At 38.1% G+C, this 14,201-nt stretch overlaps 1 protein-coding gene across 1 annotated transcript in view; it reads left to right on the plus strand.

The window, feature by feature from the left end:
• The window catches only part of PRKN (parkin RBR E3 ubiquitin protein ligase), a 710,202-nt gene that overhangs the window by 125,358 nt on the left and 570,643 nt on the right, over positions 1-14,201 (plus strand). The window contains exon 2 of the mRNA XM_061990230.1: positions 9,948-10,111. Coding sequence (XP_061846214.1) covers positions 9,948-10,111 — 164 coding nt within the window. The remainder of the gene's footprint in view (positions 1-9,947; positions 10,112-14,201) is intronic.

The raw sequence follows: 14,201 nt of genomic DNA on the forward strand, positions 1-14,201 counted from the left end.
TCCAAGAGCTGTGAGAGCAGGGTGGTACCATCAGGGCAGAGCCACAGCCAGGGCCTGTGGAGCAGGAGTGCAGCCTTGCAGTGAGGTTGGCATGGCTGGGCCTGTAGCAAGGGACGCAGCAGAGTTCCACCACCAGGTAGATGGCAAATCAGATCATGTCCATACTGAGAATCTTAGACTGGTTTGGGCCCTATGTGGTAGGTAGAGTGGGGTCTTCCTAGGGAAACCAGACAGGGACAGCCAGAGCAGATAATGCACCTGGGACCCTGATAGTGTCTCTTCAGGCCATTTTGCAGAGCAGTCATCCTAAGTCTGCTTTGCTACCACAGTAATTTTACAGTTGAGAGGACAGGTCTCAGGGAGGAGAGATCATGTCCAAAGTTCAAAAGAAGTAACCATTGGGAAGCAGGATGAGGTTAGCATGTAAAGGTGAAGGGCAGACATATGACTACCACAGATCATCAAATAAGCTTCAGTTTTTCTGCTAGTAGAGAACTGTCCATTAGTAAAGCAGGTTAATAGGAAAAATACTCCAGGAAGCATGTAGCCTTAACATTGAGTGCTCCCTGATGAAATGTGATTTTATTTGCATATCATGTGTTTTAAAGCAAATCAGGACATGATTGTAGTAATACTGGGATCCCCAGAAATGAGATGAGGAAAAACAAAAAAAACCCAACACCCTAAATATTGTAAAACCTACATTAGACATGTAAACACTAAGGAAATAAAACCTAGTATATTTCAGTTCTCACGAGCAGCTGGCTTCATTCTCCGTTCAAGGAATGCACTGGCTCTCCTGTATGTAACCATGTACTGACCTAACACAATCCTGAACTATAATATTGTTTATTCCCTGAAGTTTTGGCTGCTCTTATTTGTAATAGCTCTTGTAAAAATTAAAATGGAAACAAGGACTTCCATGTGCGTAGGTAGGTATGTTTTCTATGAGACTTATGTGGTTTTTGTATGAGGTATATATATCATTTTTATCCATATTATATATACATAATACAGATTGTGTAAATATTTATACTTGTTTGTCTTTTGCTGAACAACTAGCAATCTTCATGAGTTTAGAAAGCTCCTTCCTTAGTTAAATATGACTTCAGCCACGTATATCATACATTCGTTTGTGTGAATCTTCAGCTGTCTAACAATGCTTCTAATATCTAGCACATAAGAAAAATGTGTTCATTTTCCTGGAAGACTGGAAATAAGTGTAAGTGTTAAAATAATGGAATATCACTATTGCAGTCTTCACTTTGCAGTCCTCTTTACAGTCTTAAAGCTGTTGCAATAGTCCTACTCGAGGTTTCCTGACCCTCTTCTGAATTTCATTGAACTCATGCAGTCTTTGCAAAAATGCTGGACCGTTCTTCCATAGGACAGGGGTAATGTAGAAGCTGCAAGAGTGTACATTTTATTTTTTAATGTAATGTAATGTAATATTAATACAGAAATCTATAGCATATAGCTGAAAATATGTGGAGTTTAAAGACTTATCCATGTCCAAGCACATTAAAGAATAGTATGTGTCTATTTAAAACGAAGCATGAATTTAGCTTGATTCTGTATCAAGGAAGTAGCAGCTTTGTGCTGACATAAGCAGCCAGTAAATCAGGACAAAAATAGCTAGGAAAATAGCATTTTTAAGAGACTTTTAAAGGAAATGCCAACATAATTGTAGTGTTGGGTTAGCTAGCTATGCATTCCTCCAGCTTTAAAAAGAATTTGGATGTAGTAAAACTGAGTGAATTATTCACAGGAAATAATTCACTGGACAAATTTAGCTTGTGTCTTGGATTAAGAGGCATGCTTCCTAGAACAAAATGAGGTTACTGTGAGAATTGCTGAGTTTAAAATTTGCCTTACTGCAGTACAAGAAAGCAACTGCACATGTGTGCATAGTTCTTGAGGAAAAAGTGATGCTGAGCTTTATGTTTTATATTTGCCGCTATTCTTGGTTTGGATTGCTTGATAGCAAGGAAAAGTCAGGAGGAAACTCTTAACCTGCCTACTTGCTAGATATTAATCAGTGATACATTCTATTGGATTGCATATGTGGAAATAGAAATCCTGGAGATCTATGAAAGAGCTGCCACAGTCGTTCAGAGTCTGTTCAACCCAATATATTATTGTTTCAAATAGTGTCCATAAGCAAAAGAATCCTTCTGAAGAAAGAATTAGGGCAGGCATAGAACGTACTTCTCCCTGGTGTTCTCACAGCTATCTGTAATTCAAATGTCAGGAGCTTTATTAAAATCCATTTTCCTAAGTATGAGGGGGAGTGGGGGGAATCTTGTATCTATTACTTTTTACTATCCATGCAGTGATATGTTCCTCTTTGGCTCAGAATGTGACTGGAAAACATAACTTTGCGATGCTTAAAACCTAGGTACAACTATTTTATACTTGTATATATTATCCCCCCTTTTCAACTAGAGAGATTACTGAGCTGCCTATGCTATAACTTCAACTTTCTTTTCTTTCCTTGAGCTAAGTTACACATCCTGCATCTACTATTTCTCTGACAGAGTTTTGCAGAAAGCCTGTTTTGTCTGATTTGAACTGAGCTCCTACAAGCTTAATATGATGCCTTCTCAGTCTTGCAATGGGAGTTGGTGCCCAATCCGTACTTACCCTTTCTATGACACTGTAGAAAACTGTCATCAGGTAAAAATCTAGCACTTACAAATACTCCTGTATTCCTTTCCATAAACAGTTGTTCAAATAAAAATTTATCATTATTTTTACTTTAAAAGGAAATAAACCAATCGGTAATCTCAATCTTCAAATTTTAGTCAATATTCAAGGTGCATTTTTTTATTACATTCCATTACTGTTAGTTAGAACTAAAGATGTTTATTCCTTGCTAAGGAGAGAAGTAACCTCACCAAGGATGGGGTTTTATAGACATTGTTTATGTTAAATTACTACATCGCTTTCTATGTGTGACTACATCATAAAATCATTTGTTAGGTGTAGGTAATTTACAAATCATCAGAAGCAAGCAAATTACTCTAGCTTAATGACTTCCCACTTATTGCCTGTGTAGACTCTTTTTCTGCTGCGGCTGTGAGTTGGCTTACATTAATGTGCATTAATTTTATTTCACAAGTGCAACGATTGAGGAGGCCTAATGCTGCGAGTTATCATGGCTCAGCAGTGACTGGTAACTTCTTAAGTCATAGTTAACTTTATGGCATATACTTGTCAGTCTGGTGTAAAATATACAGCAGGGCATTTTGCCAGGAAAGCATCATACCAATGCATCGATATCTGCATCGGCAACCTTTTCATCTCAGGATAGTGTTTAAGGTGTTGATTTTCAGCCATACAGATGGAAATGTGTGAAATCATTATCTCAGAGACACTGTCTCACTCCTTGTGTAGACAACAGAGGTTCTGTAGTTTGATTTCCCTTTTTATAGAAAGGAGTTTTTGGCAGGATGCTCAGTGCAAGGGCATCAAGACTCAGGATCTTGCTGTCTCAACTTGGCTCCAATTTGTTGGAATTTGGCAATTTTTTGATGAAAAGACATCTGTTTGAGAGTTCTGTTGGAGAGAGCTGAAGATATTTTTGCTAAGTGATGAAAGAGCTACATGAGTTCCTATGGGACTAGTTATTCTAATGCTGATGAGATTTTATCACATATATATGTCAAGAAAAAAAATCAAGTAAGCAAGTTAGCCAGAGCTTTGTGACAGTGACAGTCTCCAAAGTGGGACTTGGTGTAGTGGTAGTAGGGTAGAAATTAAAATGGAGCTGACTGAACCGTGCTGTTCTCCAGTACTCTTGGGAGCAGAAACTGATTGGAGGGTCTCTTATTCTAATGCAGAACCTTGATACACAAAACTGTGAAGAAAAAGACTGCAACTTGTTCCAGGCTGCTGGAGTTGCTGTGGAAAAATACTTCAAAGGACTTTGCACAGAGTTGTTTAAGGGTTTAATTGGACTTTCAGTAACATGTGCTGATTGGCTTTGTAGAACTGACCTCAGCTTGTAGTCTCCCTAACTCATATTTTTCTTTTCATTTTTTGTTCCTCTTTCATCTTTTGCTTTACTACTTTGCCTTTTTTTGCAATTCCCTTGATCCACTGAAAAACAGGAAATAACAATAAAAAGTTGTGGAACAAGATTTACTGCCATCACATTATATTGTGTTCTACTGCTAGTTTCTCACCTTACATATGTCCTATAGTTGCATTTCTACAATTTAGTTTGTAGAAATTCTGGGCACCAACTGACATTCACTCAGGATTTATAAAGTGCCTACAAATGTATCTTACTTTCACTAAATATAAAGATTAAAATAATAGAACAGTATCTTGCCATAAGCATGCAGGAGCCCCAAGCATCTGAAAAATGTGTTTCTATTTTATTTATTGAAATGGAAAAGATACTTGGAACAGCAGCCCTCTGCCTGTGCCTTTAGAAGTGAGGCATAGTTGTGCTGTAGTAGAGGGCCTTAGAGAATATTTCCACAGTATTCTAGCAGGTGACAAGGATTTTACTTTATCTCCATTTCTGCCTTCCTTTATTTATCCTTTCTGTGCATTTTCCTGTTTTTAATCTGCACTAAACTGATTAGTTGTACTAGGTAAATTATTAATCATAGTTTCTTAGAAAAACGGAAAAGGAAGGAATAATACTTTCTAGTGTGAAAGAGTATAGATGTAGTCTTTTGAGCTAAAAAGATCTGTGTTCTCAAGTAATGTGCTGAGACAAAGAGTAACTGATGACCACAGACAGGTACTGTCACAAGACTTTTTTTCCCAGTCTTAGGGATGCACATTGCAAAGGTCTCTTTATTGAAACTTGCCAAGGAAAGGGCTTTTATAAATGAAAGAAGATTCACATATTTCACACCATCCTTGAGTTAAACTTTGATTATCTTCTTTTTGACCATAGGAAGAATGAGGAGTAAAGAGTACTCAAAGCTGTTGCAGTTGTCACAAACACAATATAAATGCTCAGTAATAAAGCATTAAAGTTTAAATATGTGCATTCTTTTGTCAGAGATCATATATTGTAGGTTATAGCTTTTGTTTGGTGTGCAGCGAAGCAGGATTGTGTGATTCACTACTTTAGGAAGAAAAAGAATTGTCTAATTTATGTCAAAACTAACAAGGAAAATTGTGTTCCACATATAGCAATGTAAAAACAGCTAAAATTTTTTTTGTATTCTTGGCACAGTTCAGTTGGTTTGGTTCTATGTATTGGGACCGCGCCTTCACAGTTTGTTCACAAGGAGGGCCTAAGCTTCTCCGTCGTGCAATGTTTATCTTCTCAGTCTAGAAATTAAAAACCTGTCAAATTGATGACAATGGAGGTTGAAGCTTTGGCACTTTTGGTATGACTTGCCAAAGAGGAAAGACTGATGAATCCCAGGGCTCTGAAGAAATGGCCTGTTGTCATCCTGACAGGGGTGCACTTTTCCTACACACCTGTTCCACGTATTTGTCTCTGAGTTTAACTAGTTTGGATCTGCATTTGCATAAATTTCCCATGGAGTTTGTACAAACATGCTAAATTGTAAACAGGCATGACTGAGATGCATGTACACATTTCTTTCAGTATCCCGATTATATGTATATCAACCTCCTGTGTAAGGGATGAACAGATGTCCAGGAGCAGTACTGTCTTAAACGACATAGAATTTTAGTCACAATCTTCTCCACTTACTTTTACTTATATTCCTTTCACTAACATGGTGAAAAGCTATTCATCCTACTGTATCTAACTCCATTTTGCTAGTGGGCACAATTATTTATCGTACATTTTGTGAAACTCAAAATCTTCAGGATAACAATACTTTATTTGGGAACTATGGCATTTCCATATCATGTTCATTTGATTGAAATGGCTCATTGTACATAAATTTACTAATACAAGTCACTTCAGAGGTGAAGTCTGAAGTTTATTACAGTTACTTGACCACAAATCAGCTAAAAGCCAAGAAGTTGAGTTCCTTGGGAACCTTTGGTCTAAATAAATGCTGAGCTGCCTCTATCATGATACACCAGTGTTTTCTCATGACCACAGCACACAGTCCTTTCTGGGATTTATGTTAGTGCTTTCCTGTTGCAGAAAAAATCCAAATAGAGGAGTTGAGTCAACAGGACTGGAAGAATAAAGAATTATTAATTTCCATGAAGTGATGTAGAACATTTATGTGGTATTTGAAATGGAAATGGCAAAACAGCGAAACTTCTCACAACTAGGAACAAAGATTTTAATTCCACTCATTATTTCCTTCTATGTATGCCTCACCTCTCTGGTCCAATTAGAGCAGCAGGGATAGGTGAAATGGTACATTTTTATTTGTCAGTTCTGTTTCCCTAAATTGCTAGCCTCTGTCAGTGGAGACTTGTTACATTCTGCTTAGTCAGCTTTAACCTACTGCTGCATGGGAGACTATAATTTCTGTCTATACAGTCTCTTATGTCTTTGCACCTGAACTCATTCCATAGCCTGCAACTGTCTGTGTTGTGATTTCATCGTATCAGTTTCTAGGGGAATATGAGTTGCTCAGGACAAATACAATTCCAGCCCTTATACCCAGAACTGAGTACTTTCCTTATGCCATGCTCACAGAAGTGGCATGCCAAAGGAGTAAGACTGTGATTTTTCAAGAAGCCAATTTCCACCACTTGAGTGATTATACTGGAACAAAAAAAGTTCTTATTGTGTATGTGCATGCTTGGAGAAATTATTCCCTTGCATAGCACTTGTTGATCCTTCTGAACAAGAGATTAATACTGTCCAATTGGTTAAATGTAAAACTGAAATTATTGCATGAAGATGTACATCTTAGATATCTGAAAGTCATAATGAAATATTTATATGCTTTTTTAATTCACTCTTTCATTTATACCTTTTTTTCCTACTCAGTACTGTACTTTAAATGTGTGGATTTAAGAATGAGATTTTAATAGTTTAATGGATTCAGATAGATAACCAAGAGAGATTTACAAAAGTACCCAAGTATCTCATGATCCCGATGGGAATCAGATCCTTGTAATGTCTACAGAGATGTTCTTTTTACATGACAATGAAGTCTCACAAAGTTTCTTTCCATCAGACAAGTTTTAATTGTCACGTTACAGATGTGGGAGTAGGAGAGCTGACCCTTTCTTCATGTCAGTTTGGCTACTTCTGAATTTTAGTAACTTGATTATTACTTTTGCATTTCCATCAAAAGTTTAGGCCTCAGGTAAATTTTGTATTCTTCTATTAAGCCAGTATTTATTTAACTTACAGCAGACAAACTTTAAATGATAAGTATTTTCAAAGTATGTATTCTTTGAAAGAAGTCCACAATGTCAGTGTAACTTCACTTCTGATCTCTTGAAAAACATGAGCTGTTAAGAGTGTCACCGTAACAGTGATTATTTGATTATTGAGATGAAATGTCAAAAAATAAAATAATAACTTTTTTCCCCTAAAAAGGCAGCTTGAAATATTAATGAAATTCTGGGTTTATTCCACAGGCTTGAGTTTTGTATTTACACTTTTTATGCTCTGTGCAAGTAAGAAAAGATCTCTTCTAATCTTTAACATGAAAAAATGATGGATTGCAGATAAATGTATTTTTTAAATAAATATATTTAAGAGCAAAATGTTTGTGGATTAGAACTTTCCAGCAATCAAAGTTTGGCTTGCTAGCATTTTTCAAAGTTAGCTCCTCAGGCTTGTGAGAGAGTAGTTTTACTCTTTGCTGTGGAGTGCAAAATGTTGCATTCATACACCCATTTCCCATGTTTGCTTGTGGTTACAATTGTGAGACTGAAATTTTTGGTACCTTGTACACGTTCGGAGGAGACTATACTATACCTGTTGGAAGGGAATTGAAATAAACTTATTTTAGGGAAGAGATGGGGATTTTTAATGATAAACATGAATTATGCTTTCAGTGAGGATTTTCTACTGTCAAAATAAGTACTACTTTATAATTAATTTAAATTGCACTTGTTTATGCTTCTTTTATCAAGCACAGTTGATTCGTAGAGTCAATGCACTTCCTAACCTTTTTTTTTGTTTCCAAACCCAATCGCATTGGCTTTTGTAAGGCTAAAGAGGATTACCTGTTTGTTATGAGGAAATCCTTGGAAATGCACATGTATACATTTTATACATACAAATGTGTATGTGAGCATATCTATATAAATGTATCAAATATTACATATGAAGGTAGTCAAAGCTTAGCATATTAAAAAAGTATATTCTCAATTGATTTAACTATATATTTTGCCACTGACCCAGATAATGTTTATAATTGAATGAGTGTTCTTGGAAAGATGGGAAATGTTCCGTTCCTATTACCTGGAACTACTTTTAGTCTTATAAATCCTCCTTTACTCTCCAAACCACAGTCAAAATAATACGGAAATTCAACTGATTTTTCTGAACAGTTTGAATATACAGCTTGCACAGTTTAGTTATTTCCAGAACACCTTTAAATAGAAATGAAAGCCAGTAATAAGATGTGCTACCAGAGTCTGTGTAACACACTGCGGGGCATAGATATTGCATCCTGCCTGACACTGCATCATGCAATCTTATACTGCATTTTTGTTCATGAAGAGGGTACTTTGTGTTGTGCTTTATTGGTCTGTGGCCTTGTCCCTTGCAGATTAGCCAAATCTGAATTGAAAGTATGAAATATTTACAATATTAATTGCTCAGCAAAACAATGGAAGTTTTCTCATCCATATTCAAATGTTCTTAAAGTGTCTGACAACTTTGGAGTGGTCAGGTAGACTGCTTTTGAAAAATCACAAAAATCCAATTTTAAAGATATTTTTTTAAACTATATCAATACTTTTGAGCTTATGCTTCTGTCAGTCATCGAAAATGCAAAACAATAACATCTTCAACTACAACATTTCTGTGGGAATGGGAAATAAATCTTTAACATGACTGGTTGTTACAATCAATACCTAAGCAATTCAGGTTATAGGTTCCCACTACCTAATTGATATAAATTTTTTTTTGTTTGCTTTATATTGGGTTTTTCTAATTCCTTTTCTTCTTGCCGTTGGAGCTATTGGTTGAAGTGGTCCACTGGGGACACATCTGCTGCTTATACAGTCTCTGTGATTTATATAGATGTAATGAAGTTTTTTCTCCTGTTTCACAGTTCTTCTAGTTGGTCCCCAGTCCAGGGGCTCAACAAGCACCTTAAGGCTCCTTATGAAAAATAGCTCTGCCAGCTGAATGGCAGGAAGCTTCTGAATTTGTCTGCCAGAGTTCCTTGGATGTATAAACCAGTTGCCACAGCTCTAAAAATGACAGGACAGGCGCAGTAGTGGTTTTCTGAACTGAAGGTAGATTCTGGCAGGAGTTATGTACTGCAGATATTTTAGTGAACTCTGAAGAGACCACACTCTAATACAACACTCCCAAACATTTCTGCTAGTGTGTGATTTTCTGTCCATCATTATCTTCTATAGAATTATATCTGTGGGAAGCCACTTTCGATGACTGTGCTTTACTGTGTAACAAGGAATTGTTTTTATCTCGTATTATTTAGTATATTTTGTCTCTAAAGCATACTTTAGTTTCCTGCATTTCATTCTTCTATGCAATGGGGAAGAGCAGATGGGGCACAGAAAGCATATGTGCCCCATGCCTGTTAAAGCTAGTGGAAATCTATTGTGCCAGTTATCAGCCACTTTTAGGCAGCTGCTTAGGTGTGTGTTTTTCGATTCTGAGTTTTCTCTGTGATTTCTAACACCGCCAAGGGGAAACACATGGTTTATATTTATTGGTCACTAACTATTCTGTGATGGATTTCAAAATGGTCTGATGCAGTATTAATACCTTTTCTCTGAAAATAGTACATGCTTTCTGAAATTGAAGAGTAAGCCTCTTGTAGTCACTCTAGTACAAACAGGTCATGAGAAATGCTCACTTTAAAAGATGTTTTGCTCTTGTTCAGTGTTTGTCAGGTTCAACTCCAGCCATGGCTTCCCGGTGGAGATTGGTTTGGATGCCAGCATCCTCCAGCTGAAGGAGGTGGTTGCCCAGCGACAGGGAGTTCCAGCTGACCAGCTGCGGGTGATTTTTGCAGGGAGGGAGCTCAGCAATGACTTGACAGTGCAGGTAAGATCCCCTTTGTAGCTTCGCTTCTGGACTGTTGCCAGCTACACTGCCTCTGCCTCTAATGCTGTCAATCTGACATTCATGCCTGAGATCTAATAGAAGAAATAGTGCCTGGGGATTCCTTGAACTTTACTCCACACTGCTTCATTAATTCTGACCTTCTTAATTATGCATTAAAACAGCAAGCAGGAAGGATAGGGGAAGAGAGAGAATACGAGAGAGCAGGCACGAGAGAGAACTGTGCCTAGTGAATAAATGTTTACTGACTACAGAAGCAAGCCATGCACAATTTCTGTATCTGTTCAATTTCTATCTTACTTATTCCATTTGAATCTTAATGAAGAAGGATGTGAATAAATTGCTCTAAATCAGGTTGCACAGTCATCACGTTTTATAGAATTTGTAACCCAATTGTGACCCCTGGAGGATAGCTACAGGGCTGCTGCTGCTGCTCCATGTGCTGCTATGAGTGTGCTGCTGGAGGGGTGGTTCCAGATCAGAAAGCTCACAGAAGTCTGCTCCAAACCACCAAACTCGTAAACGTGTAAGTATAAGAGGGGAGCAGGGAGCATGAAAGAGCAACTATAAACAGGTAGCTGAATTTCAGCTCCTGAGGGTTTGCTAGCTGTTATCTTCAATAAATGCAGAGGAGTGTTCATCTGTCAGAAATAGTAGAAGTGCTTGGAAAGATAGGTTCAACTTCCTTCTGTTTTCTTTGCTGCCATTACCAGTGCCGCCACGGTTTCTTTATAAATATTCCTGTTTATCCTGTGTGTGGATTTGGCCGTTCACTCAGATAGCCAGGACTTAGCATAAGAACACGTGTTGAAGACATTTGAGGAACTTGGGGAAACCTACTGGCCTTTGCCAGACTGCAAATAGTGCTTTAATGAAATTGCTGTTATGCAGTGGTATCAAAGAACTGCAGATGAAATCTGCAGCAGTACAGGTGATTATATAAAAGATCCCTCACAGGCAGAACTATTTTGGATTAATTGACACTCATATTTCTGAAGTGTTGCTGTGCTGAGAATGGCTGCTGAGCCTGAGTACAGAAAGTCACTACTGTATTTGATGACCTATCACCGTTTCTCCTTGAGTATGATATTTATTGTTTTTCAAAGGCTTTTATAGTTTCAGCACACAAAGGAAGACATAGAAATGTGAGCTGTCAGTTGCATCACCTGTGAACAGTGATATGTATATTCACGGCATAAATGGCAATGTGCTTCACTTATGTGTGAAAGCACATATATGGAAATGTAATAATTTTTTTTTCAAAGTGAATTTTAGAAGTTGTCAGTTGCCAGTTCCTAGATTTGTGTCTCTGTGTAGTTCTGTCAGAAGCTTCTGAACCACTTAGCATTTCCAGGGAGCTGCAGGCCTTGATATTACTGCCATTTTATGTCAGCATGAAACAGAGTTTGAGCCCAGTTTTACACTTGAAACCAAGTTGGTTGTCAGCTACAATACACAGTCTGTTGCCAGGGTAAATTAAAAATTACTTTCCAAATATACAAGCCTGCTGATGACTTCATCCATTCCATTGGAATGTCAGAATTGCCATATGTATTCAAGACTTTTTGTTACTTAGTGAACTGGACCTCGAGTCATTGCTTTGACTTCTCAGCTGTTTCAGATGATATAATCCATATTTCTGTATTTAAGTGTCTTAAATATTGCAATGATTAATATTGTCAGTGGTGTATCAACTGTGATTTAGTTTTGATATTTAATTAAGTGTATTTTACTCCTCTTCTGTGTTTGCAGGGTTTTTTTCTATTATGTATTTGTGTTTGTGTATTTATTCATCGAGGAAATTTGTCAGCACAAGACTAGTTGAAGATTTGAGGTGTTTGAGTCCTTATGATAGGCAATTTGGGGCTTTTTGCACAAGAAGCTAACTGCTAGTAAAACTTGAGTACTAGTTGTGGTGGTTTAACCCTGGCTGGGTGCCAGGTGCCCATCAAGTCGTTGTATCACTCTGCTTCCTAAACTGGATAGGAGAGAGAGGACTATAACTTAAGTTTTGTGAGTCAAGATAAGGACAGGGAGATTGCTCAGCATTTAGCATCATGGGCAAAACAGACGCAACCTGGGGAGAATTGGTTTAATTTATTAACCATCAATGAAAACAGAGTAGGCAAATGAGGAGTAAAAATGTAACCTTAAAACACCTCCTCCCCCTCCTCCCTTCTTCCCAAGTTTCTACCTCCTCCCCTACAGCGGTGCAGGGAGACAAGGAAGGGAGGTTATGGTCAGTTCATCACAGATGCTCTTTGCTACTGCATCTTCTTAGGGAGAGGCCTCCTCACACTTCCCACTGCTACAGTGTGATGTCCCTCACACAGGAGACAGTCCTCCATTAACTTATCCAATGTGGATCCTTCTCATGGGTTACAGTTCTCCTCAAACTGTCTCACTGTGAGTCTTGTCCATGGGGGAGAGAGTTCTTCAGGAACTGACTACTTCAGTGTGGGTCCCCCACAGTGTCGTAAGTCCTTCCAGCAAACCTGGTTCAGCGTGTGCTCCTCTCTCCACTGGTTCCCAGGTTCTGCCCAGATCTTGCTACAACGTGGGCTTCCCACAGGATCACAAAATCCCTTGGGCATCCAACTGCTCCAGTGTTGGGTCCTCCACAGGCTGCAGGTGGATCTGTGCTCCACCATGGACCACCATCCGAACAACCTGCCTCACCAAGGTCTTCACTACAGATCACAGGGGAATGTCTCCTGCAGTACCTATCCATCTGCTGCCCCTCCTTCTCCACTGGCTTTGGTGTCTGCAGAAATGTTTTTCTCACATTCTCACTCCCTTCTGCTGCGCCAATTTTGCCTCTGTGCATCATCAAACATTTTAATCACAGAGGCGTTACTTCCATCACTAATTGGCTCAGCCTTGGTCAGCAGTTGGTCCATCTTAGACTTGACTGGCACTGGCTGTATCAGATACAGGAGAAGCTTCTGGCAACTCTTCAGAGAGCAGTTTGAAGAAGCTACCACTATAGCCCTCCACTACCAAAACCTGGCCACACAAACCCACTACACTAGTGAAATATGAACTGCTGGCATTTATATTGCATCTTTGATTTCAGAGTTAACATCACATACGAGCAAAGTAACTAGCTCTTGTTTTCTAGATCTATGGATTTGCATGCAGAATAAGAAAAATGCAACATAGATATGTACTCAGCTGATGCTTTAATGGTAACATACACTTTCTAGTAAGATAATTTTGCCTTTCCATTTTTTGAAAATTACTTTTGAACTTATTTGCCCAAGATACTGTGCAAAAGCTAGAGGTCAGGAAGGAGACCTGATAGTATTACAGGTAATGAGATTAGAGCAGATATGGGAAAAGCTGTGATAATTTCAGGAGCATGTGGCAGGAATATAGGAAATACTGCAGGATAGCAAACTTTACTGGTTTCACAGCTCACAGAACAACTAGATTTTTGCTTGACAGCTACTTCAGGATCTCAGGCAGCTGATACAAAATTTAACTGGGAATGTGAAAGCTGCATTTGTTTTCCTGTTTGGAGAGAAGGAAAAATCTTTTATGGTAGCTGAAACCTGTGAAAAAGAAATGAAGCGGGAATGGACAAACATTAAAAGAGAAATTATTATAGGAAAGAAAGTGCCAAACTGAGATCTTAAGTAAGTAATTTGATATCAACAACAAAACAACAGCACAAAAAGTTGTAGGAAGGATAGAAATGAAATATGTGTGGAGACATTTAATTTGGTTCCTCAGTTAAGTGTTTTGTCCTTGAAAAAAGATTAGAGACTGACTCAACTGTGCACAGGGGAGATCGGTATCTTAGCTAGTGACTAAGGGGCAAGCAATGAAATTAGAGCCATGATAAGGAAAGATTGAGAATGACTGGATGAAGAATGAGACCTGCAAATTTGGATCTCATAAGAAGGAATTAGAGCAATGAGCTGCTTCCTAAAAGCACAGCAAATGGTGTCACTCTAAGGGTGCTAAGTATTCCAGAGAATGATGAAGAGTTCCTGGCTGATTACAATTCACTTTGGAATGAATAGAAGCAATTAATTAATATATACCCAAAATAGGAGTTCTTTTGGAA

The sequence above is a fragment of the Colius striatus genome, chromosome 2, assembly GCF_028858725.1.
Source record: "Colius striatus isolate bColStr4 chromosome 2, bColStr4.1.hap1, whole genome shotgun sequence".
NCBI classification, from domain to species: Eukaryota; Metazoa; Chordata; class Aves; order Coliiformes; family Coliidae; genus Colius; species Colius striatus.